The 27,899-nt window shown below is 43.6% G+C and overlaps 1 protein-coding gene across 1 annotated transcript in view; it reads left to right on the top strand.

Annotated features, from left to right (window-relative positions):
• Positions 1-24,339, top strand: part of LOC137878258 (collagen alpha-1(XI) chain-like) — a 31,309-nt gene extending 6,970 nt beyond the window's left edge. The window contains exons 16-62 of the mRNA XM_068718485.1: positions 186-239; positions 429-473; positions 691-744; positions 1,353-1,397; positions 1,773-1,826; positions 2,617-2,661; positions 3,018-3,071; positions 3,714-3,758; positions 3,879-3,932; positions 4,042-4,149; positions 5,346-5,399; positions 5,741-5,794; positions 5,891-5,935; positions 6,136-6,189; positions 6,524-6,568; positions 6,732-6,785; positions 6,912-6,965; positions 7,217-7,270; positions 7,393-7,500; positions 7,825-7,914; positions 8,490-8,543; positions 8,732-8,839; positions 9,163-9,270; positions 9,716-9,769; positions 9,968-10,021; positions 10,130-10,237; positions 10,355-10,408; positions 13,214-13,267; positions 14,959-15,012; positions 15,122-15,175; positions 15,273-15,380; positions 15,465-15,518; positions 15,608-15,661; positions 17,256-17,309; positions 17,423-17,476; positions 17,585-17,692; positions 17,870-17,923; positions 18,052-18,105; positions 18,194-18,301; positions 18,393-18,446; positions 19,358-19,393; positions 19,844-19,897; positions 19,994-20,288; positions 20,508-20,620; positions 20,844-20,912; positions 21,780-22,013; positions 22,162-24,339. Of these exons, the coding sequence (XP_068574586.1) occupies positions 186-239; positions 429-473; positions 691-744; positions 1,353-1,397; positions 1,773-1,826; positions 2,617-2,661; positions 3,018-3,071; positions 3,714-3,758; positions 3,879-3,932; positions 4,042-4,149; positions 5,346-5,399; positions 5,741-5,794; positions 5,891-5,935; positions 6,136-6,189; positions 6,524-6,568; positions 6,732-6,785; positions 6,912-6,965; positions 7,217-7,270; positions 7,393-7,500; positions 7,825-7,914; positions 8,490-8,543; positions 8,732-8,839; positions 9,163-9,270; positions 9,716-9,769; positions 9,968-10,021; positions 10,130-10,237; positions 10,355-10,408; positions 13,214-13,267; positions 14,959-15,012; positions 15,122-15,175; positions 15,273-15,380; positions 15,465-15,518; positions 15,608-15,661; positions 17,256-17,309; positions 17,423-17,476; positions 17,585-17,692; positions 17,870-17,923; positions 18,052-18,105; positions 18,194-18,301; positions 18,393-18,446; positions 19,358-19,393; positions 19,844-19,897; positions 19,994-20,288; positions 20,508-20,620; positions 20,844-20,912; positions 21,780-22,013; positions 22,162-22,308 (3,522 nt within the window). The 3' untranslated portion in view covers positions 22,309-24,339. The remainder of the gene's footprint in view (positions 1-185; positions 240-428; positions 474-690; positions 745-1,352; positions 1,398-1,772; positions 1,827-2,616; positions 2,662-3,017; positions 3,072-3,713; positions 3,759-3,878; positions 3,933-4,041; positions 4,150-5,345; positions 5,400-5,740; positions 5,795-5,890; positions 5,936-6,135; positions 6,190-6,523; positions 6,569-6,731; positions 6,786-6,911; positions 6,966-7,216; positions 7,271-7,392; positions 7,501-7,824; positions 7,915-8,489; positions 8,544-8,731; positions 8,840-9,162; positions 9,271-9,715; positions 9,770-9,967; positions 10,022-10,129; positions 10,238-10,354; positions 10,409-13,213; positions 13,268-14,958; positions 15,013-15,121; positions 15,176-15,272; positions 15,381-15,464; positions 15,519-15,607; positions 15,662-17,255; positions 17,310-17,422; positions 17,477-17,584; positions 17,693-17,869; positions 17,924-18,051; positions 18,106-18,193; positions 18,302-18,392; positions 18,447-19,357; positions 19,394-19,843; positions 19,898-19,993; positions 20,289-20,507; positions 20,621-20,843; positions 20,913-21,779; positions 22,014-22,161) is intronic.
• The last annotated feature ends 3,560 nt before the right edge of the window (positions 24,340-27,899 follow it).

The following is a 27,899-nucleotide window of genomic DNA, read 5'->3' as shown; positions in this document are numbered from 1 at the left end:
CACACACACACACACACACACACACACACACACACACACAAATATATTATTTGTTTCTGCCCTTTCCTCTCTCTCTCTCTCTCTCTCTCTGCTTAGTTCAGATTTATGATTTAGTATTCCACACTCAACCCATCTCATCATGAATGCAAGTTAGCTGCTGACTATTTGCTATGTTTTGTCTCCAGGGCTCTCGGGGTCTTGTTGGGCCAAGGGGACCACCTGGCCCACCTGGTCAGCCGGTAAGTCAACATCGCCTTGATTGCTGAAGATTAGAAGCTTATCAGTCTCTTCATCTCTATAAAGGGACCTCTGTTCCTTGGAATCATCAATATGCCATTGAAGATAACAAGGAAGCTATTGAACTGTCTCTTTTTTCGATCACACGTTGATATTTCATAAAAAAAATTCTGACATCTTGTATTTGTCAGGGTATTCGTGGAACTGATGGAGTACAAGGGTCAAAGGGCAACTTGGTCAGTCCTGCTACCTTCATCACCCACTGTTATATATATGTCAAAATAGTTGTATGAAAATGTGCATGAGGGTAACACTTTTTCAAAGGGATCTCAGCTACTGAAAGATCATCTGAAGTGGATTAGTGTGGCCTTCTAATAAACCTGTTAGCCACTCATGTGATAATGAGCTTATGACAAAGTTCAAGTGGAGGTTGTGACTATTTGTTGTTGTCAGGGTCCAGCTGGAGAGATAGGGCCCCCAGGTCAACAGGGAAATCCAGGAGTCCAGGTACTGTCCCAGCACAAAAAAACTGTCCTGTCGCTATGAGAATTAATCCACTCATTACACATCCTATACATTTATTCAAGTCATATAGACATGCTTCAAATATGCACCACCACTTGCAAGTTGCATAACATATTTGCTCTCTCTCTCAGACACAGACATATTATTGTGGCACAAAAACTGTTTCAGTTCTATTTTTGACTTCAACTGAAGGTTTAATTGCTCTTCTAGAGGTGTAGACAATTCTCTGTCCTTTTGGGCTCATAAAAGCAATCCCATTGCATGACACTAAAATGTAGTGAGTCTACAAGGCTGTTTTTATTACCTCATGTTTTTGGAGATACAAGATGTTCACCCCATGGTAATAAAATGTAATTTTTAAATGTCGTCAGAGACATTACGGTCATATAAAAACGGTTTAATCATTTTTTTTTAGCTTACCAGGATGTCTACAATCCTTCCAGCCACCATCTCACACAAGGACATCCACACATTCTGCTCATGACTCTTACATACACACGCATACACACAGACTCTAGCAAAACCTTAAACTCTGAGCCTTCTCCTAGTCTTGTGACACTTAACCTGATTGATGCTTTGTTCTGGTCCAGGGCTTGCCTGGTCCTCAGGGTCCCATTGGATTGCCAGGAGAGAAGGTACGTAGCATGTCTCTCACTTAATTTTAGAATTAAAGCAGTGACCTCGTGACCCCTGTCATCACATACCCAGGGGAGGCCGGTGGAGCTAGAGAGTACAACCCAACCACTTCTGGCTCCCATTCAGACGAGACAGAGCTAGACAGGAAATCAATACACAAGAAACACACACAGGCAAAACAGACACTAGGGATGGCCTTGGCCAGCGCGCATCATGAGGCTAGACTGATAAAAGAAATAAAAAGTGGACTTAGTCATAAATACAATATGTTTGGTCGAGGAGCAGCAAAGTGGGAAATGTGGTCTCTTAGGCTCCATTACAATTTAATATCTGAAGCTCATCTCAGTATTCATACCTCTCTCTGTCCTACGTAGGGACCCCAGGGGAAACACGGCATGCAGGGACTACCAGGCATTGATGGCCCAACCGTAAGTACACACAAAATGTACAACTGCATGCATTAGCACAAACACATAAACATGCATATATATGCATGCATGCCATTGCATTGAGAGCCTACTGCTGCTCCGTTATCAGTCAACTCTGTGGTCAAGTGTCAAGAGAACTGAATCACTGCTCCACAACATCACTCCATTTAATAGAAGAGACTTCACATTTGGCTCACGTTGTTCATCCATTTTATTTAATTATTTTTCTTTTATAGAACGGGTAAAAACATACACAAAACTATATACACAAGCAAAAACCTATCTACACCACATAATAACTAGACCCAGGCGACCAGTCTCTACAGTAGCCTATCGTACAGCCTTCCAGTACAGCAATTTCCAAATACAAGCTCAAATAATGTTATACCAACAATAAATACAACCAAATAGCTGTGAATGTTGACATATATAAATATGTGGGGGGGGGGGGGCCACAGGAGCCATTTCTGGAATTGATCCAAAGCAGTATGACATTTAGAATGGAAAAAAACCCAACTTCAAACAGCGAGGATTTCCTCATCTCTAAGAATTAATCTCTTTAGATTGCAGTCCGACACATTTGAATGAGTTTCACTTGATGCTCCCTGTTTTGTTCTGCAAAGCTTTGTGACACACAATGATGTTTTTATGGTACTTCAGTCTCAGTGCCGCTGGCATTTCCTCTCTTTCACTGGTTGGTTGCATTCGGATATTTCCATCAAGGTGTGATGCAGTAATGATGTATTTGCAGTGGTGCTAAATCAATCTGATTCCTATTTTCCTGTTTCAGGGTCATCCAGGAAGAGAGGGCCCCGCGGGAGAGAAAGGCATCCAAGTGGGTAACTGCATATCTGCGGCCTGTCTAGTGTAGTGTCATAGAAAGATATTATAAGTGCAATATCATGGTGTTTCTTGCAATCTATTGTAACTCACTATCATTAAGTTGCAACAAAGCTCACTCTTATCAATATAATCACTGTCTTCCTACAGTGTCATCATCTTTATTGGGCAAGAGGATAAGCTCATTAAGAGTCAGCAGCATGCACTCATCTGCAACATCAATGCGTATTGACAATTACGGATAGGATACAATGACTGAGTGCAATGCTTATTCAAATGTTGTCAGATAAATGCATTGTTGCTGCCTGCTGCTGTCTAAGACTAAAGAATACCTTTTGTTTTTTTATGAAGGGTTTATCAGGCGCTCAGGGGCCCGTTGGGTATCCAGGGACCCGTGGAGTCAAGGTGAGACATAAACGCATCATGATCTCAGGAGTAATGTCCGCTGAGATGTTTATTCCTTCGAACATTTCATTTTATTAGTATGTCTACCATGTGACGGACAAGCTGTTTGAGTCTATGACTGACAGGTGACAGGTGGAGGGAATGCTCCTCGGTTTTGAAGGGGACTGCTAACAACAGAGTGGGAGACATTTGATGGATGGAAGAGATGTCAGAGTCAGATAGAGCAGAGCTGTGTGCGTAGGTGTGGAGCAGTCCATTTTGAAAGTGCTTTGAGTGTGCTTTTGAAATTGAGGAATTCAAGTAGGGTTGTCATGAAATTGCATCCTGTTTGGTATTTGTTTTTGTCACATTCACAAATCTGGTATTGTATCTGGTAGCTTAGATCAACATCCTTCAGGGGAAGCCTGACCTTGTTGGAAATCATCAATTTGAAATGAATGTAAGGTCAATAACTACTTAATACAAAGCGAAAGAGAAAATCAATACACACTTATAAATCATTTCAGTTTTAAGATGGGGTATTTCTGGAAATGCAGGCAACCAGTGTTTTTCCTGTGTGATGTTCACAGTCTTTTCTTGAGAGCAGACTTGTGAGTGATGTTACGTTCTTGTTAAATTAAGTGTTTTCCTACTTTTTCACAGGGAGGAGATGGAGTTAGGGGTCTAAAGGGAAGCAAAGGAGAGAAGGTGAGTGAAACAGATAGTGAGTCTTTATTCTGTTGTCAAACTGTGGATTGTGACTGGTAGGACACTTGATGAGTTACAAAGTAATGATGCCATTTATCACCTCTCCTCATCGCATCACAGGGGGAAGATGGCTTCCCTGGGTTCAAAGGTGATATGGGCATCAAGGGAGACAGGGTGAGAGCGGCCCACAAATCACAAGCCTCAGTATAACTTTCTCTGTTATTCTCTATTGGAGTGGAAATAAAATTGTCATCTCCCCGTGTACTCTCATTCTTGACTTTAGGGTGATAACGGAGCTTCTGGTGCTCGTGGAGAGGATGGACCAGAAGGGCCAAAGGGCCAAACAGGACCCTTGGGAGATTCAGGAGCTCTCGGGATAGCTGGCGAGAAGGTACAATTTTTTAAAAGATTTACTTTACAGGACAGGGTTGGGACACAAAAGCTGCCAAATTACAAGAAGACTCAGTGGCACTTTACATTACAGCTGAGTAATAACATGTTATGGGGGTGGGGGTGACAATTTGATAAGAGGTCATAATTATATAGTACTATGTAATTCTAAATGAATAACCAGGTCATAGTTTGGTATTAATGGGTATATCTGTTTAATATTATTATATAACAATATGGTAACCTGCTAACAAAATGGATATATTAGTGCAACATTTGGATGAACAAATTGTAATATGGTGACTATGGTGGTTAATGGGGTAATAACCTGATTACAATAATAATAATATAGATTGATTTTTTTCACAATATTAAAGGCTACCATCAGTGTTTTGAACACCTTCAAAATCACATGAAAATTATTGGAAGTTGAAATTGGTAATTTCATGCTGTGACGTGTCACCTGTTAACACATTACCTGTTTCTATTTAATTTCATGGTAATATTAGATTTAACTAAACAACAAAAAGCATAATGATTACCTGGAAACAGGCAGTTAAGTATTTTGCAGCCTTGATTCATGTTATTACACACAAACTGACGTTGTGTTTCCAGGGAACAAATCACAACATTAAACATATAATTTGCACAGCATTACAGTAAAACTGAAAGGCATGCTTGGAATGTGAAACGTGAAAATATCAACCTATATTACATCATTATTATCAGGTTATTACTCCAGTAATAGCACCATATTACCATATTGTTAAACCATTGTAAAGTGCTACCAAAAACTCTAAACCTGCGTTGTGCTGTTACAGCCCTGGTAATGTGAGGTAGTAGAGTTACATTTCTTTAGCTCAGTTTTCAGCTGTGACAAAACTTTCTGATAACATTAGTGTCTGAAAATCCCTGAAATACTGAACATATGGATTTTAATGCCCGCACATTTATTACATCTAATTACAGCCCATTCCTAGGGCAAAGCTGCCACTGAAACAGTGTGCATGTATTAAGCATTTAATCTTTCTGTCATCACTATATGCATTAATTTAAAGACATCCTGCTGTATTTGGTGCATGCATAGTCAGCAGTATGTCATACACATCGTAATTAAATGGTTTTCATGCACTTTTCTTCTTAATATTTCTCTGGTTCCTTTCTTCCTGCCCTCTTATTCTGTCGGTCTCTCTGTAGGGCAAACTTGGTGTGCCTGGATTGCCAGGATACCCTGGAAGACAAGGTTCTAAGGTGATTTGGCATTGACGAGCTATTATCATCATTTAATGTGTCCTCTGGTTCCTTTATCGAAGCCTTAACCAGCAAAATGCGTCTTTGGCTGGACTGTTTCCTGTCTGATTAAAAATAAAGGATGATAAATGGCTTATTAAAAAAAGTCTATTTTATTAATAGTTCATTAGTGACATCAATTCATTACATGTTGATGAATGGTGTATTTAAGGCTGTGTTGGGCTCGTGGATTAGATTTGCTTTAATTTGATACAGTAGTTAATTATACAATAATGAGGCATCAGGGGTGACGTGTGATAAATGGATGGCTGAGGCTGATTAACCTCTACGTTTGTCTCCAGGGATCACTTGGCTTCCCTGGTGGGGCCGGGGTCTCAGGAGAGAAAGGACGAAGGGTGAGGACATTTTTTTCCCCATTCTGGCCACTTCAGAATTTGTAAACTTTTCTGTGTGGGAGCTGATGAATAATTGTTTGACCTTTTACAATCCAGGGTCCAGCTGGTCAGCCGGGGCCCGGGGGCCAAAGAGGTCCTAATGTGAGTACAGCTATAGGTGCCATGCCCACACCACCATTTCCTTTTCTCTCTGTATAAAGCTGTATTTGCGCTAATTAGATACCATCGGTGTACCACAACTTGTGGGAGGCACATTGTTGCATCACCGCAGTGTTTTCACCAGACGTTTATCTTCCACCTCCGGATGAGTGCTAATCAGACAGTTGTTTGTTTTCCAATAGGGAGCCCGGGGTGGAAGAGGAGCAAAGGGGCCCACTGGAAAGCCTGGAGAAAAGGTGAGATTAGACTGACATACACACACAAACAGTGACATAAAGAAAAACATATGCACAAACATTTACAGTCACATAAACACACACCTGGCTGTCTCATAAAGTATGGATGAATGCGCTGACCGAGTTGGAAGTGGATGTTGCTGTTCACTTCTAGATGACAGGCCATCTGGAGCAATGAGAAGCGACTGTCTGGCAGGGGATGCCTCAGTTTTCACTCTCACCCTCAAAGACCATCTTGGGAAAGCTAAAGATTTGCTGGCGGACAGAAAACTAGAAATGCTTGAGTGGCTCATGTTTTTGTGTCTTCATGTCTTGTGCCTTGTCCAACTGGTAGGGTTCTGCTGGACAAGACGGTCCTCCAGGTTCCCCAGGAGAACAGGTAATCTTTTGCCTCATGGAAAATACTGTACATACAGTGTCTAAAAAAGACCATAGATATAAAGCCTGAAAAATATCTTGGCATCTCAGTCTCAAATCAGTGTAGGCCAAGCACCAGAAACTACAATCTGGGGTTTGAGACAATCTGTGTTATTGTTTCCTAGGGCCCCCAAGGACCACAGGGACGAAACGGTGAACCAGGACTTAGAGGGCCCAATGTGAGTGAGCTATGATATACTGTACAGTGATTGCCCTGTGATTTACCATCACTCGTTTTTACCCCATGGTCAAGTTTGAATATGTCCAGTTCATGACAATGATGTGATAAAACGCTTCCCTTTCAGGGTCCACCCGGAAAAGATGGATTACCGGGTCATCCAGGCCAGAGAGGGGAACCAGTGAGTAACTTTTAATCTCAATAAGGCTACACATTTAGTATTTTTACCAGAATTCACTTGTCAGAGAGCTGAAAGTCAACATGATCTACTGCAGGTGTCAACGCAGCAAACAAGTAGAAAGCTATGACTTCAGCATTGAATTACTGATTACTGAAGAGTGCAAGTTGGAAGGCCTCTACCAAGATTACCTGCCCTGTGTGCATCCTATCGACTCCGTTTCAACTCTGAGACTTACTTGTCTTATTCTTCAGGGCTTCCAAGGCAAAAATGGACCCCCCGGCCCCTTAGGTGTTGTAGGACCACAGGTGAGAAGATCAGCCAATGGTATTAGTTGATTGTTATGCACACAGCTGTGTATTTAAGACAGCATGTTTTTAAATAACTGTTATGAGATACTGTATGTGTCATGTAACTTGCTTGTTTTCAGGGCAAATCTGGTGAGACAGGACCAACTGGAGACAGAGGCCATCCAGGATCACCAGGACCACCTGGTGAGCATGGTTTACCAGGATCTGCTGGAAAGGAGGGTGCTAAGGTGAGTAGTTTTCATCATAATGTCAGGACCATAATCACTTGCCAGCATCGCGTTATTATTGTGATATTAGATAAAGCCCAAGGACTCTCTCAGCACTGCCTATTGCATATCTTATCTCCTGGGTCTCATCCCACCCTCTAATTTGCTAATAAATAACAGAGGAAACCTCGCGGTGTTGAGTGTATTATGGCTCATAAAAGATAAATGGTGCTTCTTGGTGTGACTTGCTGGTTTGGTGTGATTTATGACTGCATAAGGGCCTGCTGTCTGCTCGCTACTTGCCTTTTATCTAATCACATATGTGTGTGTATGTGTGGTTTCCAGGGAGACCCAGGTCCATCAGGAGCCTCAGGGAAAAGTGGCCCTGCTGGGCTGCAAGGCTTCAGAGGGAGCAGAGGGACCCCTGGTGTAATGGTAGCGTAAACTCTCATACATCTCACATCCTCACCATTTCTCACTGTCAACCAGGAGGTTTATTACCTCAGTAAACATTGTAAACATGAGTTTATAGTCATAATTGCTCGTTTCAGCTCTACTTCAACACGGCATGATGTCTATTTAGTAAATTAAAGTCCCATTTAGAGTAAAATAGACGATAAAGCAGGGTATGCTTTAGGGCTTGACTTCCTTGTGATTGACAGGTCACTACTACGACGTTGTCGGGTCTGGGAGTTGTTTTCGTCTTACAACTTTAACCCTTTCACAGTGTGATTTTAGAACATGAAAGTTAAATGTACCATTTTGTTTGCCTAAAATGTCTTATTCAGCATTCGGTAGTATTTTGCTCATTCGCATGGAAAAAAACTAAAATACCAAACTTAACACAAGATCCTTTGAAATGTGCAGCTTGCAATTAGATCACAGTTCAAGTTAAAATCCTGCCTGTCACGAATAGAGTTTTGAAAATGAAAACTTACTTCACTGATGGTAAAACTTGCAATGGATGCGGTTGTCGCGTGATTGTGAAGGCTGTTTATGTGCATCTCCAGGGTCCTGCAGGTCTGAAGGGAGGAGAGGGCCTACCTGGTGTCGCAGGACCTATTGTAAGTCTGATTTTGTTAAATTCCGTTCCATCCCATCCCCTGCTCTCTGCCAGCTTCTATGGTCTAAAAAATGCTCGGACATATGAAGCAGGAGGCTGTTTCCATGGTGATCACTGATCGTGACCACCACATTAAATCAAAGAGTGCATCATGCTCACCTCATCTCTCTGTCTCCTCTTTTTTTTCAGGGTGCCACCGGAGAGAGGGGCCCTGCTGGGCCGGCAGGCGCTATTGGCCAGCCAGGACGGTCCGGCGGCGTGGGTCCTGCTGGGCCGATGGGAGAGAAAGGCGAGCCAGTAAGATTTGGAACATTGCTAATTTTGTTTCTTCGGCAACAATGTTCTCTAACACATACTGTCCTATCACCTCCCACCATTGGGTAATAAATAACATGTGCTCTCGCCTTGGAATGTGTCATTATGCGACAGAGAGCAGGAGGCAGGCAAAGGAGACAGAGAGAGAAAAGCAGGGAAAAATATGAATGTGATCAAGCCTGCTTTCTTGGGTGCGAGTTTCCCTCCTGGTTTGATCCATTAATCAATGTGTCATGCTGCTATATGAGGATAATAAGTATTGTAGCATTTGCTAGATGTGTGCTGTTTTCCCTTCTGTTCCCCAGGGAGAGAAGGGGCCTGTGGGGCCGGCTGGGAATGATGGGGAACTGGGACCTTTAGGGCTGCCAGGGGCTGCGGGATCTCCTGGGCCACCAGGAGAGGACGGAGACAAGGTAGTTATATTTGACACATGAGCGGATTATGAGACAATGGTCCCTGGGTAAGAACATGTTACAGTCCTGTTCCACCTCTCCTACACAGGAGCAAGACACACAGCCTTTTTTTTTGTTGTTTAGCCTCTTTTTGTTGTTGTTGTTTTGCCTCTATTTGTAGGTGCTTTGCATCTTTTTAAGGTTCTATATGCCGTTGTGGCCATTTTGTTGTCTTTTTTTTGGTAAATTTGTTTTCCCCCTTTTTTGCAGTTATTTTGTGTATCTCTACAGTTGTTTTGCATCTCTTTGCAGTTTTCTAATGGTTTTTTTGTGGTCCATTTGAGCATCGTTGTGGTCGGTACGTGTCTATGCAAGTGGACAGCGAACCTGGACTGCAGCACAGCTGTTAAGTGTTTTCTCTCGTCGTCGTTTGTGTGTGTTCACGTGTGTGCATTTGTCTCCATAGGGAGAGACAGGAGGACCAGGCCAGAAGGGCAGTAAAGGAGACAAAGGAGAAGCTGTGAGTATGAATTTTAGCAGCACATCATCACCTGGCATCACCAGGAGGTAGAGGACAAACTGACTTGTACTGGTAGGCTGCAATTCATTGTGATAAATGTTTGCCTGGACTCTGCATCATCTGTTGGAATGAGCAGATTGTTTTAATCATGTCTTTCCTTCAGGGAATGTGTATTGAACTGTCCTTCTGCTTTTCTAGGGACCCCCAGGACCTGTTGGAAGTCAAGGGCCTGTGGGCCAACCAGGACTGCCAGTATGTTATGAAATCTCAGAATACATTATATGAAAACACACCATTGTATGAGAAGTTGGTTTAGGTTGTGAAGTGTTAACAGTGGTGACCTGTACTTGTATATTTCAGGGTGCAGATGGTGAGCCAGGTCCTCGTGGGCAGCAGGGCATGAACGGGGTGAAAGGAGATGAAGGACACAGAGGCTTTAAGGGAGCATCTGGTCCTACTGGACTACAGGTAAGAATTACTGTCAATTCCAAAAACGGACTGCGTCTCCATTGGCTCCTCCCCTGGTTTATCTCTGTCTTCATTTCATGTCTGAGACTGCGCTGCTCACCATATCTTCATTTGCAGGGAATGCCAGGACCACCAGGGGAGAAGGGAGAGAGCGGGCATGTTGGCTCAATGGTGAGTGCTGTTCAGCAATCTCAGCACATATAACACTCAGCTCAAGTGTATTGCTGAGGTCCAGTGTCAGTCTCAAGTCTGTTCTCAACACCACTTTACTGACATCTTACACTTTGTTTCATGATTGGTATGACTTTGACTTGTCTTGGTCTTGTCTGATATTGGATATCGATTTGCCTTTTCTTTACTTTCCAAAAAAACTTTGAATATGTTTCTCCACTTTTCTTCATTTTCTCTCCAGTACCAAAGCAGTTTCATAGATCAAACATGTATTTACATGCATTCATCAGTATAAAAACAATTAATTATTTACCAGGACAGGGGGATGGTCTAAGCAGACTTAGACCACCCCCCTTTGTTTTGAAAAAATGACATGATGCACACAATTTGGCAAGATCAGGAGGGTGCAGTACTCTGCAAATAAAACAGGACCTACACCAATATTTTAGTGACACCCCATTAATAACACATTGAATATGTTTGTGTTACTATAGGTGTAATCACTTGGCTCGATGCTTGTAGATAATGCAGCCCAGAAACTACGAAAACAGGTTACTATCAGAGGAAAAATATTTCAATGCAATCACACTGCATTATAAAATGCATCTCGTACTGCTTTCATATGAGAGAAATAATAAAAGGAATTTCATGGATGATTTTTATTTCGTTAGATGAGGAAATGGTATTTTTTATAGCCTGTTATAGAAACAAAAGGCTGATAATGAGGAGAGAGGAGACATGTTTCCCAGATTATTGTAAATTTTGTATTTTATTTAGTAAAGGTTCAAGGTATCAGCAGAGTAGGAGCTATAGCTGGGACACAGACAATCCACCTCTTTAAACTTTCATTAGTGCCACATGTTTTGTTTGCTTTTGTTCTGTTTTTGTGCTGATCCTGCTGCTGTGTGTCAAACTTGTGAATCAACCTATTTTCTCTGCCGATACTCATCAACGCTCACCGCCCTAAAACTACAGGCAGCGGTCTTGAGTGGGGCTCAGTTTGTTCTGGTCTGATTAGTCTCAATATCATTGAGACTTCGGTTGTACAAATAGGTGTTGACAGACCTTTAGAGTAAAGTCAGTCATGGTTTTTACACTTGGAGCAGTCTAGTGTGAGACACAGAAAGCAAGATCAATGCTCACAGATTACTAAGAGCGGTGTTTCCATTGTAATAGCCTCGACAACTCGCAACACCTAACAATCTAATCAGCCTCATCTGTTGAGGAACTAAGGAAAACATTTTAATCTGTGGTTTTCTTGAGCATTTTCCAAAGCCGACAATTTAACTTGTGATAACAGAAAAAGCACAGGTGTAACGTATAACGTTAATGATGGTTCTGCTGCTAATAGTATAGGATAATCCTTTTTTTAACGTAATTCATACAGTACAGAAATATCACAACCATGACACAATGACACTGAACAATGCCTACACTTTATGTTGGGTTTTAAAGATGTTAGTCAAAGAAATGAAATTCCCACATTAGCTCTGCTAAGTAGCAGCAAACTGGTCAACCATATTACCATTGCGTATAACAAGAACTGTGTTATTAGAGAATACAGCCTTGGTTAAAAAAATAAGCACTTCAGTCAACTGCTCTTTAATTCTGTTCCTCATATCTCTAAGTCTGTTGGCCTTGGTTGTATCTTTTTATTTTCTGATAAAAATGATATCCAGAGTAATGATGGCAAAAGAAACCTTAACACCTATAACAAGCTCAACTCGTCTTTTCGATTGGTGATGGATCTTCAAGGCCGAGTGTGAATGACGGTGACTTTATGGGCAAGAGAGACAAGCCTACAGGATGAAGAGGTGGTCCTCTATGTAAAATGAAGAAAAGGATCAAAAAGAGAAAAGAGAGAGCGAGTGTTACAGAGAGGACGCAGTGAGGCGATGAGTGGAAGGAAGAGGCGGAGCACTGATTGTGAGCAGGAAGACGGTGTGACAGCTGCTAATCAGATTAGCCTCAGCCTTGGCTGTCTAATGAGCATCCTCCTTTGTGACAGTCATCTCGCAACGCTGTCAACCATGAACACACGCTCAACAAGATTCTCTATAGCCCCTCTTCTCCACAGCCAGATTAGGGAGGGAATCAGAATGGAACCAAAACAAAAGAGAGAGAGAAAGAGAGAGGAGAGACGCTCAAGACTCAGTGGGGAAGTTTCATTCATGTGTGAGCGTTGCGGATCACAGGATTCTCCCCTCTAATGCTCAAGTATCTCTCCGCCAGAAGGATATATGTTTCCTCTAGTCCCACACAGTCTCTCTCTGGGCAGATTGTCTGTCTTTCTGTCTCAGTGTCTTCACAACACAAGGCTCCCTCCAAGACTTCAGAGTGATTCAGAGCACAGTTCAACATCTACTCAACTGAAACTGAAGCCGAGCACAGTTAGGATTAATTGCTTCCCGGTCTCTCTTGAGCTGCACAGAAGAGTCAAATCACATGACGTTAGTGTGGCTCAGAGAATATGGTCTTGCACATCACAGACTAGAGGTTTCTTATTAAAAAGGGAGAATAAGAGAGATGGGAGGGTGGGAGGAATCAGAGCTTGTGTCATATTGAGGGTAATGACCTGTCTGGATGTCTTCATCATGTCACTACGATAATGATCATGAATCCCGGGGCCATTGCATAAGCAATCCTCCATGGCCTGACTTCTAACACCCATTTAATTTAAGAGGCACCGGCCATCTACTAGCTCACATTCAGTTTGTATTTCCTGTGCATGTTTTATTAATGCAGTATATATCTTTATTGTCTGCACTGATATACTAACAAGACATTTCATTTCTCTCTCCACAGGGGCCTCCAGGACAGCATGGCCCACGAGGCCCTCAGGGGTCCATTGGTGGAGAGGTAGAGTACAGCATGACTTTTTAAAATGACCTATGTGGGTTTAAACGTGAGCATGACTATTAGTGATATTACATAGAAAGTCCCATTGAGCAAGGAATCAAGAGAAAACGCTATTACAAATACAGGTACTCTAAAGCAAGCGAAAGGAGAACGAATTATATCAACAAGCTGTTCATATCCATCTTCATAACACAAACTGTAAATATTAATTTATTCATTTACATTTCAAATCTGATGTTCTTGCCTTTTTTAAGATAATTCATTGAGGTTTGCAAATATGTATTATATCATTGAGGCTAAATCCTTATTTTTGTTGATTTCATGTAAAGGAACAGGGTGAATCATTTAGGGGTATCTATTGGCAGAAATTAATATAATAAGTATGTTGTCTTTAGTGTATTATCACCTGGACATAAAAATCGTTCGTAACCTTAGAATGAACCGTTTATACCTACATACAAAGCGGGTCCTCTTCAATCCGCCGTATTCCCACAGTACCCCAGAATGGACAAACCAAACACTGGCACCAGATAGGCACCATTCACGTTTTGGCGTCAGTCACCATAGTTCTCCTACACGCTTAGCACACGAGAGGACATCAGTTGGTTGCAATCTGTAGCCTCACCACTAGATGTTGCCAAATCATGCACAGTGCACCTTTAATCTAAATTCTTGCATTTTTGATTTGCAATTTTGAAATTACACAGACCCTGTGCAAGTATTGGAGTTCTGATATTTTCAAGTGATAGTAGCAGCATCCCTTTGTGATACATACAGAAAACATGAAGGTGTATCAGTTTTGGAATCAAGAAGACATCCATTCAATACACAGCATTATCTACTTCTTAAACTAAACAATAGCTTATCCTTATGCACAACATATTTTATATTTCCCAGCCTCTCATCTTCATATTCAGTCTCTTCATTTGAACACTTCCTGCCACAGACCATCCGCTGCTTTTGAAACTTGAATTATTAAACAGTATTAGAATATAATCCCTGGGAGAGAGTTATATTTACTGCTTTATGAATCATTAAGAAGTATTAGACTATCATCCCTGAGAGGCAGTTATATTTACCTCTAGTAATGGCCGTCTCTCTGCAGCCTCTCACACCGGTCAATTATTCAGCAGCAAGCTGCAGAAATCTATGTGAGCCACGCTACGGCTTCATCACAGAAAGCATGGAAATACGGCGGTGCAGAGAGGATCAAATCCATTAATGGATTGATACAGGAATTGTGGAAAAGAGCGAAATGGTGGTTGGATGGCATATGAGGAAAGAAAGCAGGTGATAGCAGGAGAGTGGTAGTAGTGCGTGGCAGTACTCAGCTCTCATGTTTGTGCACTCTACCGAAGACGTGCTTTTACTGGGTTTGTCTCAAGACAAAGCACAATGACAGACGTGTGTGCACGCTAACATGCATGCACCTACACAAGCGAACAAACAAACCGATTGAGAGGGGGAAATAGCATCCACTCTACTGTGCAACTCAGGCACTATCCACATAGCAAACCTGACAGTATTTTCCCTTGTGTTGTGATAATTCTGTTCCAGTTTCAGCATTCTGTGAGCAGAACTGCTGACAAGTAGCAACAAAAAGAGCTTGATTTTCAAAAATCAAATGAATATTTCAAACTTGCCCTTGTATGATATTTTGGTTCAAGCTGTTCTCTGTCCTCCTACCACAGGGCCCACCTGGAATGTCTGGTGGAGTTGGTCAGCCTGGGATCGTTGGAGAGAAGGTCAGCATTTCCCATTAGCAACTACACAGCGTGTGCCTGTGCACATCTGAGTATAATAGCGGGGGTTTGTGTGTGTGTGATTTTATCTTGTACTTTCCTTCTCTACCAGGGTGAGGATGGAGAAGCTGGAAACCCTGGGTCAGTTGGAGAGCCTGGCATTGCTGTAAGTCACGTTAATTCCATCTTTCCTTCCTGTCTTGCTCAACCTCATCCTTTCTTTGCTCTTTCATTGATTGTCATTTCACATGCCGGTGTCCCAGGGTGCTAAAGGCGATGTGGGGGAAAAGGGTGACTCTGGCCCTCCCGGTGCAGCGGGGCCTCCAGGACCCAGAGGAACACCAGGGGAGGACGGACCCAAAGGCAACCTTGTGAGTCTCTGTCTCTCTGGATCATTAACTCTTTCAAATGTTGTTGCTATATGATGGTTTCTAGCTCATTGTTTGTCCCCACAGGGCCCTATTGGATTCCCTGGAGATTCAGGACCTCCCGGAGAATCTGGCGTCAATGTGAGTATTATTGTTATCATTGTTTTACCATAAATTTGTCATTAACTTATTGTTTGATTATTCCTTCTACATGATCTTTTTTTATCCAGGGAGTAGATGGTGGACCGGGGCCTAAAGGAGACAATGGAGAATCTGGCAAAGCAGTAAGCAGTGATTATTTTCCCACTTTTTGCATGTTGACAACACTAGTTGCTCTTGTATGCTTAGCTGAAGTACTATCTGTGACATATTACATTACATTACATTACAGTCATTTACCAGACGCTTTTATCCAAAGCGAAGTACAATAAGTGCATTCAACATTGGTGATCAAAAGAACTACTAGTCACCAGAAGTCATAAGTACATTTCCTTTTCCAAACAAGCATCTAAGAGCATGAAGCAGAGCATAACTCAGAGCCAAAGTACAGAAACAAGAAAAACAGTTAGTGCTATAAGTAATACGAATACAATAAGTGCAACAAGCTAGTATGAATACAATAAGTGCTAAGTGGAAGGCTCAGGGTAGCGCTTCCTGAAGAGGTGGGTTTTCAGCCTGCGCCGAAAGATGGGCAGCGACTCCGTTGTCCTGACGTCAGTGGGAAGTTCATTCCACCACTGTGGGGCCAGGACAGAAAACAGCCGTGACCGGGTCGATCGGCCACCAGGACCTCTGAGCGACGGGGCAACCAATCGCCCCGAGGCAGCAGAGCGAAGTGGTCGGGCGGCGGTGTAGGGCTTGACCATGGCCTGGAGATACAAAGGAGCTGTTCCTTTCACTGCCCTGTAGGCTAGCACCAGAGTCTTAAACTGGATGCGAGCTCTTACAGGTAGCCAGTGTAGAGAACGGAGAAAGGAAGTTGTGTGGGAGAACTTGGGGTGATTGAACACCAGACGAGCTGCGGCTTTCTGGACAAGCTCCAGAGGTCTGATGGCCGACGCCGGGGTTCCGGCGAGTAGAGAGTTGCAGTAGTCCAGGCGGGAGATGACAAGAGCCTGGATGAGAACCTGCGCCATCTCGTCAGTGAGGAAGGGACGAATCCTCCTGATGTTGTAGAGCAGGAATCTGCAGGAGTGTGTAACGGATGCAATGTTTGCTGAGAATGACAGTTGGTCATCCAGGGTCACACCCAGGTTCCTCGCAGTCCGAGTTGGCGTCACCACGGTATCATCAATGGTGATGGACAGGTCCTGGTGCGGGCAACCCTTCCCCGGGAGGAACAGTAGCTCGGTTTTGTCTAGGTTGAGCTTGAGGTGGTGTGTCGTCATCCACTTCGAGATGTCAGCCAAGCACGCAGCGATGCGCGTCTCCACTTGGGTGTCAGCGGGGGGAAATGACAAGACCAGCTGGGTGTCATCGGCATAACAATGGTAGGAGAAGTCATGCGAGCGAATAACAGAACCCAGAGATGTTGTGTAGAGCGAGAAGAGAAGGGGGCCCAGGACTGAACCTTGCGGAATCCCCGTAGTCAGCATGCGTGGTTCCGACACAGCCCCCCTCCAGGTCACCTGGTAGGATCGACCCGTCAGGTAGGATGCAAACAGGGAGAGTGCAGAGCCTGAGACGCCCATCCCCTCGAAGGTGGAGAGGAGGATTTGATGGTTCACAGTGTCAAATGCCGCAGACAGGTCCAGGAGAATCAGGCATATTGAGGTTTTGCTTCTTCATCTTTACGGCTGGACGTTCTTCTCAGTTTTAAGTGACTGAATGATAACATGTTTCTGTTTTAACATTAGTCCTTTTTTCTTTTCTCTGAAGGGACCTTCAGGAGCCTCTGGAGAGCCAGGTCCTTCGGGACCTCCTGGACGGAGGGTGAGCTCAGCATATTGTATATGTTTATGTGCCTACATGTGTGCGTCACTACTGTATATGTGTTTGTTTGCAGTCAGTATCATGGCAATCAACATTGTCTTTCTCAACCCCAGGGTCATGTAGGTGCTGCAGGAAAAGAAGGGAAGCAAGGCATGAAGGGAGCCAAGGTAAGGGTAAAGGTTGGCACTGAGCTCTGTGGTTGTGTTTGGTGCCTTACGGCAAAGCCCTTCTGGTCATAATGCCTGGCTGCCTGTGTCTGTCCCTCTGCTCTGTAGGGGACAACAGGGACCCAGGGTCCAGTGGGGAAGACAGGTCCAGTAGGACCCCAAGGGCACCCAGGGAGGTCTGGCCTGGAAGGTCTTCGAGGCATCCCAGGTTCAGCGGTCAGTACACAATGTAAAATGCTTTGTTTACATTAGTCTGAAGCTGGTACTGACTTTGTTGAGTGTGAAGCAACGTCACTGACAATCATCAGAACATGAACTTCCATCACTGGTTGCGTTTAACCATTGCTTCAGCATACTTTACACTGATCTCTAATTCTTGTGTTTCTTCTCTAGGGTGAGCAAGGGTTAAATGGGCCACCAGGACAAACTGGACCACCAGGACCAATAGTAAGATCCTTATAGTTGCCTGTTAATGGAGAGCGACATTCATAATAATAAATCAGGATTCAAACCCAACTCAACCGAAGAATATTCCACGTGCATTGGCCAACTAATACATCTGCCATTGTTTACAGGGGCCACCAGGACTTCCAGGATTAAAAGGAGACCCTGGAAACAAGGGAGACAAAGTGAGTGTTTAGCCCTTGACAGAGAGAAAACTCTGCACCAGTTTAAACCCTGGGAAACAATGCTGATGAACCATGTCTCGGTCTGCAGGGTCATGGTGGGTTGATCGGTCTAATTGGCCCCCCAGGAGAATATGGTGAGAAGGGAGACAGAGGCCTTCCTGGGATCCAGGGTACACAAGGGCCTAAAGGAGATGAGGTGCATTTGGTTGCAAAACGATGCATCTGATATACTTCTACACAACAAGAAGTTCAGTTCACTAACAAGATATGCTTGTCTTTATATATAGGGTACGCCTGGCACACGTGGTCCCACTGGCCCACTGGGACCGCCTGGACTGTCAGTAAGTCACATAGCTGTTAATATATCTACTTTTCAGTATGATCAGTGTATGATGTCAGCTACAATACGAGATAAGTCTTTTGCGTATTAAGCCCAAAAGGAATGTGTTCATGTCTTAAGAAACTTTATATATGTATCAACCTATTCACATACTGTTATTGTCCATCCTATGGCAAAAAGCAGTAATGTTAAACAGACATAGTTGCAGGCTTACTGCATGTTGCATAGACAATGCCCAAGTTGTTTTTGGACAGGTTTTTGTTTTTTTAAGGTAAGCTATACTAAACATTTTAAGCTGAAGTTCTCCATCATTGACTGATGCTCAAAGTAAAAAGAGATGCATGAAAAGCCTCCCTCTTACAGTGATGCGTTGAAACCAGTTTACGCCCTTTTTGGCGACATATTTCTGGAACCAATTCATGTAGAAGCTGCCTATCAAAATTGTTCATAATATAACCCAACAATATTTTGAAATTCTAACTGTTGAAGTGAACCACACAAAGTTTATACCTGTGGTTTGCTGCTTGTTAATACACATGTACATATTTTGCAAAGATCCTGCAAGTATAAAACAAACAGAACACACATATCAAGAGAAGAACATAATAAAGACAATAAGATAATAGTACTAGATTTGGATCGCAGAGATTTAGCAGCTGATTCTATCTGCAAAGCTAAAGTAAGAACCATTTTGTCCAGAGAACATACAATCTTGTTATTATTGTCATTGTTACTCAGTAGTGAATATAATCATTTTGACCATAACCTGCCCTGTCGCTAAGCAGGTGCCAGATTTCTCAGTGAATAGCTGACAGTATTTTGCAGCGCTTACTTGAGTAATTAGATAGTTTGAAGAGTATGTACTTTTATTTATCTTTTTACTGCTAACTTACTCCTCCTCTCCACTCTTAGGGTGCAGCTGGCGAGAAGGGATCGAAGGGAGAAATAGTGAGTACAGTCATCTGTCTTTATACATTGCCACCGCTGTACTCACACCTCAGCTTGGTTAGCAGCTGCTGGGAACATATGCCGGGGAAGAGAGAAAAAGTGTTTGTTGGCTTAAATGTACCATGCTTCACATTCACAATGCTCTACTTTGTTTACTGCATGTCTTTGGAAATAAAAAGAGGCTGTACTGCCATGCTCGCCTTGTGTGTGATGTTTTTCAATCGTACCCTTTTAATAGGATTTGGTTCTGGTGTGTGTGATGTTATGAAAACCACTACAGTGTGTCTTGAGAGCCAATGCTTTGACCACAAAGTGCTGATGCACACAGCTGGATAATCCTATAACGCAGCCATATCTGCCTGGATAAAACTGGGATTTAGCCAAGTGGTGTGAGAGAGGCTCCAGGTGACAAATGCTTGACACAAAGTTTTGTCCTGTTCTATTCTCCAGGGTTTTGTTGGTCCCAGAGGAGATCGAGGCCCTGCTGGCTCCCCAGGGCCCCCTGTGAGTACTGAGAATGATCCACATCATGGCCCAGTGCCAGCTTTACCCTCTGTCTTGCCCTGTCACCTCTTGCTCACCTCTCTCTGCTTCCTCCAGGGACCTCCTGCCTCAATGATTGAGCCTCTGCCTATCAGAGAGGGCAGGCGGAAGAGACGAAGGCACTCCGATCGGGCAGGAGGAGACACCCCATTCAGGGAGGACGATGTGGATCTGGAGGAGTTACTCCAGGGAGATCAGCCTCTGGAGGACGCCGAGGGAATGGAAGAGGTCTTTGCCACCCTATCTTCCATGAAAACGGAAGTAGAGGTGATGAGGAGGCCCTTGGGATCCTTTGAGAGCCCTGCCCGGACCTGCAAAGAGCTCATTATGGTCCAACCGCACTACAAAGACGGTGAGCAAAGACAATGCTTCATGATTGATGCCTATTTCAACACATTAAATGTTTTATCCAGGAAAGACTAGCCCAGTGAAAAATATTCATACCCCCTTTTTAAGTCAAAATGCTCTTTATCATATCGCCAGCTGCATGTTATCATTGCGTAACCCGCGATGTGTTCATTATATCCACGTCTGGTGCTTGATCGATGTCCTTTCTTTGTGCATTTTGTAGGAGACTACTGGATTGATCCTAACCAGGGCTGTCACCGAGACTCCATCAAGGTCTACTGTAACTTCACAGCTGATGGAGAGACATGTCTCTACCCTGACAAGAGGATTGAGAATGTAAGTCTCCAATCTCTTGCCGTCAGCCTTTACAAAGCCGACCTCGTCAAATAACATCAGAGCAAAAATCACTCCCTATATCCCTTAAGCCTAAAATTGACTCAACATCATCTCTCTCTCTCTGTGTGTGTGCGTGTGTGTGTCTCTCTCTCTCTCTCTTTATGTGTTTCTCTCTCTTTGTCTGTCTCTCTCTCTCTTTCTCTGTCTCTCTCTCTGCTTCTAGGTGAAATTAGCAGCGTGGAACAAAGAGAAGCCAGGAAGCTGGTACAGCCAATACAGGAAAGGCAAGCAGGTACAAAAAAAAGTCTAACCTCCTACCATTAATCTCAACTGGTTCCAAATGTCAGGCAGTCTTTTTCAGCTAAATTACTCATCCTAATTGAGAGTGCCTGAATGATGTTCATGCATAAGATTGAGGTGCAAGCATTTGTTGAATGTGTTCACATGAATGTGTAGGCTTGCGCGCGCGTGCGTGCGTGCGTGCGTGCGTGCGTGCGTGCGTGCGTGCGTGCGTGCGTCTATCCATGTCCTTTTAGTTTATTATTTGTAAATTTGTATATTATATAATTAGGTTAAAATTTTGTAGACCCTGTGATTTGATATTGCCCGCAGTTGAATTCAGCATTCTGGATGACTCACAAAGAGCCATTGTCAACTTTCTCATTGACTAGCATGCAGGGCATCTCGCTCAGAGCACTGGCCTTTCATGAGCACCTGATCAGAGGTCTCATAATGCTCTCAGATAATCATAGAGCTGCCAGCACAATTGCAATTCACTGATTTTCTCGCACAGAGTCCTTGGATCTGCTTAAGGTTTTTTTTCTTTCTTTAATTTCCCTACTACCTACTTTACTTTCCCTGTCTGTTCCGATTCTGAAGAGAAGTTGCCATAAACGTTTCACCCTTGCTGACGTAAACGCCTTCATCAGCACAGGGTGGCAGGTTTGTAATTTCAGTGGTATAATTCAAATTAGAACTCACATTTGTCTGAGAAAGATTATAGACTCAGACATGTCTTTCTGTGGATTTGTCTCTTTTAGAGAAAACTTGTTTTTGTGTATTGTATGTAATTTAAAGGCAATACAGTTTAATCAGGGGTTTATAGTACATAATATATTTGTCTATGTAGAACACTAATGTCTCTATCTGTGTCATCCAGTTCTCCTACAGTGACAGGGATGGGAACCCTGTGCATGTAGTTCAGCTGACCTTCCTGAAACTACTGAGTGCCACGGCCAAGCAGAGCTTCACCTACACCTGCCAGAACTCGGCAGGCTGGTTTGACAGCACCTCTCGTTCCTATCAGCGTGCCCTCCGCTTTCGGGGCAGCAATGACGAGGAGCTGACACAAGCCAAAAGTCCCTTCATCAATGCGGTGCATGATGGATGCCAGGTCAGTGCAGGGACATGCCAGAGAAAGGGACTAGCTGGACAAATAAGAATTAGCCCTGTACAGGGATTTAGGCCAGAGAGTGGGGGGAGCTAGTTAGTCCTATTAAGCCAAGCAAATTCTAATAATGGCTTTAATTTTTCTCTTTCAGTTCCGCAAAGGTCAGGAAAGGACTGAACTAGAGATTGACTCTCCCTCGGCAGAGCTGCTCCCTATTATAGATGTGGCTCCAGCAGACTTTGGCAACAGCAACCAGAAGTTTGGATTCCAAGTTGGACGAGTATGCTTCAACGGTTAACATCTTGCCAACAACAAACAAAAAATAAAAGAGACCTGCGCAAAGTTTTCACTCAAGGAAACTGGACTTTTACCGCTGCCCCAAGCAATATTTATTCTTCATGTTCCTGTATGTGGTGGGTTTGTGGTATATCATTTAAGACTATTCAACAGCCAATGAGTTTGGTTCTGTGGCTTTACAACAATAAGAAGAATGTAGAGAAAGAGGACGTGTACCAGTGGCAACAAAGCACATTTACCAAAGGGAAATATTCCAATTAAACATATTTAATTTCAAGTGTTTTTGTTTTGTTTTTCTCTCACTGTTTGGGTGTGCTGTAAATGATCCTCTAGAATTTTGAGGATTGCACCACTTGAGGATGACCACTTACAAACAAGACAGATGTGTATGTTCCCGGAGAGGAGCAGTCAGTCATTCTGTGGTATGGGTCGGCTGAGTGGGACATTTCAGACCATGGATGAACTAGTTGCTCCCTAATGCTTAACAAAGACTGCAGCTGAATAAATCAGAAACATTGTCATTCTCATTTGCATGCTCTGATTTTGCTATAATGACAATTGCATAGCAGTTGTGAACTAGCCTAGCATATTAATTCCACACAAGCACCATAATTAATTTCCTGTGTGCAGGAATGATATATTGTCCTTTTTACCCTTCAACTGCAGTTTGCTCAGTGAATTACAATGATTAGTATTCAAAAGGCGTAGCTAGTTATTGAACCCGACACTTACTTGAACAGATAAGGTTGTTTCCTTTATTGGACTGCTTCCCTCTATGGGTTTGATAATAAGCTTTTTGAGCCCTCCATCTTTTCAAGGGCTACAGTAGTTTATGTCAGACTAACACCCTTTTTACTGCGGTATATACTTGCTACGACATACCTCTGCAACTAGGTTGGGGATATTCCAGGGCAAGAATTAAGAGCATGTTGATTAAAATAGTCTTAACTGCATTAGTTCTTTATACTCTTGAAAGCATTGCTGACATAACCTGTTTTCACATTTTTCTCACCTACTCAGAGGTTTCTGTTTCTCTGTTTTGTTCATATGTTGAAATTTCTAAAGAAGATGTTGCTGTTCATTTGATATGATTTGCTCTTTGGTGGTGCTAAAGATGATTCTGTTATTTTTGTGTCACTGTATTTGTGTGTCTCTGTGGGCAGGATTATAGGACTAGAGAGATAGAGGGTTATTGCTCTTTCAGCAGCACGAAACGCCCTCAGAGGCCGAGGACTAGTCTTCTGTGTTTTTTGTCCATCTTTTGGCTGATGGTGCCAATTTCACAGGGCCAGTGAAAAGAGGTTAGGGACAGTTCAGAGCGTGGTTGATCGCTTTAAAGGGAAAATCCATCTTAAACGAATCCAGACAACTGTCTATCTAAGCTAGAAATTACAGCATCAAGACTGGAGTTAATGGTGTCATTGTGTTACATTTTGAGAATTTAATCTATCTTAGATTTTTTTTTTTTTTACATATTTCTTTCAGATTACCTTAGAAAATTGTAGAGCTGTGAATCAGAAATTGTCGTTACATCCCAGTAAAATTGGGGTACACAGGTGCCATTAGAGCGCCATGTTATTCCATTATTCACAGTCTGTGCAGCAGCTCCAGGATTTGTGTTCAGATGACATTATTACTACAGTCTGTCTCTGTATGTCGGCTTAAATATAGAATTCTTCAAATTATTAAATGGGAGCTGTGAAATATTACAGAAAGGACATATGCATGTGAATTCTATTTTACGAATGATTTTCCACTCAGCAAATTAAATTTTAATGCTCTGTCTACCTCCTCCTACTCAAACAGTAGACTGTGTGCCCAACGTGTGTAATTTTGCAATTCACTCCCGCTGTTCTATTCTTTTCACGGCGTTTAAACATTCTAGTAATTAACTCCTCTCCTCCTGTCCCATCCTGCGATGCCCATCCTGTGTATAGTGTTTGTTGTACTAATTTTATATACTGTACAGTTATTCTGAGGCCTGAATGAAAAACAAATGTATTTGTCAAAAATTGATGTGCGAATAAAAACAAACAGGAAATTGCTCTGTTGTGTTTTTCCTCTTCAGACCCTACAGACGGGTTGGAACAATATCCATGAGAGCATGGGGCTGCCTGCAATGTCCAAAGAGAGTGTAATATACAAACAAGGCTCTTCATTACCGACTGGTTCTGCAACATTCCCTCAACAAGCTTGCAATCAGCCGATGTAATCAACTCTGATTTGCTCCCCAGTTCATTTATTTCAATTAGCTCTGTTTCAGTCCTCAAGAGGGAAGGATGGGAGAAGACAGAAGTGAAGGAAGGGTGGGTGGTGAGAACAAGAGAAAAGGTCTGCAGTGAAATGGCTGAGGATAAGAAATGCATCCGAGAGATTTGGTCAGTTTGGTGGAGGTACAGCTGTTTTGAGACTTTATTTGTATGTATTTATGTGAGACAGACAAAGAGAAGAAATGGTAAAAATCCCAATGGCTAATTTATTTTTAACCAGTCTGAATTTCTCTCTCTCTCTCTCTCTCTCTCTCTCTCTCTCTCTCTCTCTCTCTCTCTCTCTCTCTCTCTCTCTCTCTCTCTCTCTCTCTCTCTCTCTCTCTGCCTGCCTGCCTGCCTGCCTGCCTGCCTGTCTGCCTGCCTACTTATCTCTGGTGCTATTCCACAAACACACACGCAATAATTGCTTTTTGCTCCATTCACGCAGACTCTTGCGCATGCACAACACACACGTACACACACACACACACACACACACACACACACACACACACACACACACACACACACACACACACACACACACACACACACACACACACACAAAAACTCTAAATCCTATTCTCTCACACGCATAAAAGTACAAGGCGCTCATCCCCTTTGGGACCCACTGTTCAAGGTTAGCGTCAATGGCAGAATAAAAGGTTACCATGTTATTTTTTTTTTCCCTTTTTGCTCCCTTCCACTCAATTGAATTTTAACCACACTAAGCTCTTGACCAGGAAAGGTCATCTGTTGCCACTAACTCAGAATAATGATCAAGCTGAAGAGCAGTGTGACTGTCAATATGGTATTTCCACAGCACTATGCCCTTTTCCCTTGCTCACAACCCACTCTCTGGTTCCCCCACAATTCCTTTGACATTGTGTCTCCAAAGTCTAGCATTTCCTCTGCCTTTTCAGATAGCTTTACGGTGCTAAACGTTTATTTCCTCTGTTGACAGCTGAACATCTTTGCCATAGACTAGTACTACAAGACAAGAATAAACTCTCAGAATTGAGTTGTCAAACATGACAAAAATTTGGAAACTGTTAACATACATTCTCTCCCATGTGCAGTGGAAAACCAGCTTTAGTGAAGCACTGAGAAGAGCTCTTCATCCAGCTGATCCTGGAGCTCAGATTTGTGAAAGCCTGTGGGAATCCTATGGAAAATGCAAAATTGGTATTTTATGCACACAAATACAAATAGCATGTATAAAACAATGCTGAGAAGATCGTAGCGCCGATCTTCCAATTGGAAGATCGTAGCACCGATCTTCCAATTGGAAGACAATTTACTATTTCATTCTTTCAGGGGTCCCTAAGCCGTTTCATGTTACAGATTCTACAGAAAATACAATACATAACACTGTGTGGTAGTTGTGAAGCTGACGTAGAGAACAGTAAGCTTGTCAAGTATGCAGGGTTTCCGCCAGGAAAGTTGTTAGGTGGCAAGTATAATTTGACAAGGGTCAAGGGTCCAAGGTCCGGCACAGGGCAAAGTCATGACCCGCCTTACTCTGCCTCTGATTGCCCAGTACCTGCTGCCTTCGTTGGTTAGGTTTCGGCTGGTGGCGTTAGACTGGATAAGAATATATCAGGGTGAGCCAATCAGAAGCAGAGGAGGGTAGAGGATGCCTTCGCCATCCAAGGAAAAAAAAAATAGCACTGACAGTTTGGCTAGCTTGCTAATTGGGATGTGAATGCTAACCAAATACGAGTTGTAAAATTGATACAAGAATCTCTCAATTTTACACAAATTTTGAAGGGAAAATGGTAAGAAATTGATTCATCAGTCATAAAATGACACAAGCAGAATGTGTTAGCTCTGTGTATGAGCAGAGCGACAGAGGGTGAGGTGTCCATGTGTGTACCAGGGGAGAGACAGAAGCAGCCGATCTTCTCATCTCATCTTCGTCCGCTTATCCGGGATCGGGTCGCGGGGGCAACAGCTCCAGCAGGGGACCCCAAACTTCCCTTTCCCGGGCCACATCAGCCAGCTCTGACTGGGGGATCCCGAGGCGCTCCCAGGCCAGTTTGGAGATATAGTCCCTCCACCCGGTCCTGGGCCTCCCTCGGGGTCTCGGCGTATTCCCAAGCCCCCTCCAGGATCCTTGCGAGAGTGAAGAGCTGGTCCGTTGCTCCACGGCCAAGACGGAATCCGCATTGTTCCTCTTCAATCCGAGGTTCGACTATCGGCCGAACCCTCCTTTCCAGCACCTTGGAGTAGACTTTACCAGGGAGGCTGAGTAGTGTGATACCTCGGTAATTGGCACACACCCTCTGGTCCCCCTTTTTGAACAGGGGAACCACCACCCCGGTCTGCCACTCCCTAGGCACCGTCCTAGACCTCCACACAATGTTGAAGAGACGTGTCATCCAAGACAGTCCCTCCACACCCAGTGCCTTCAGCATTTCTGGACGGATCTCATCAATCCCTGGGGCTTTGCCACTGTGGAGTTGTTTGACTACCTCAGTGACTTCCACCAGGGAAATTGATGATGCTCCCCCATCAGCCTCCAGCTCTGCCTCTACAATAGAGGGCGTATTAGTCAGATTCAGGAGTTCCTCAAAGTGCTCCTTCCACCGCCCGATTACCCCCTCAGTTGAAGTCAACAGAGTCCCATCCTTACTGTATACAGCTTGGATGTTTCCCCGTTTTCCCCTCCTGAGGTTCCGGATGGTTTTCCAGAAACACCTTGGTGCCGACCGAAAGTCCTTCTCCATGGCCACTCCGAACTCCTCCCACACCCGCTGCTTTGCCTCCTTCACGGCAGCGGCTGTAGCCCTTCGGGTCTGTCGGTAACTTGCAACTGCCTCAGGAGTCCTCCGGGATAACATATCCCGGAAGGCCTCTTTCTTCAGTCGGACGGCTTCCCTGACCACCGGTGTCCACCACGGTGTTCGAGGGTTACCGCCCCTTGAGGCACCAAAGACCTTGAGACCACAGCTCACCGCCGTAGCTTTGGCAATAGAAGCTTTGAACATCGTCCATTCCTGTTCGATGCCCCCAACCTCCACAGGGATGCTAGAAAAGCTCCGCCGGAGGTGTGTGTTGAAGATCTCCCGGACAGGGGCCTCCTCCAGACGTTCCCAGTTTGCCCGCACTACCCGTTTGAGCTTACCAGGTCTGTCCAGAGTTTTCCCCCACCCTCTGACCCAACTCACAACCAGATGGTGATCAGTTGACAGCTCCGCCCCTCTCTTCACCCGAGTGTCCAAAACATACGGCCTCAGATCCGATGATACGATAACAAAATCGATCATCGACCTTCGGCCTAGGGTGCTCTGGTACCACGTACACTTATGAACATCCTTATGCTCAAACATGGTGTTCGTTA

The sequence above is a fragment of the Cebidichthys violaceus genome, unplaced genomic scaffold (assembly GCF_023349555.1).
Source record: "Cebidichthys violaceus isolate CVI_PGR_0920_01 unplaced genomic scaffold, fCebVio1.0.p SCAF_23, whole genome shotgun sequence".
In the NCBI taxonomy this organism is placed as follows: domain Eukaryota; kingdom Metazoa; phylum Chordata; class Actinopteri; order Perciformes; family Stichaeidae; genus Cebidichthys; species Cebidichthys violaceus.
Note: the sequence above shows the minus strand (reverse complement) of the source record. Positions and strands in the feature narration are given on the sequence as shown.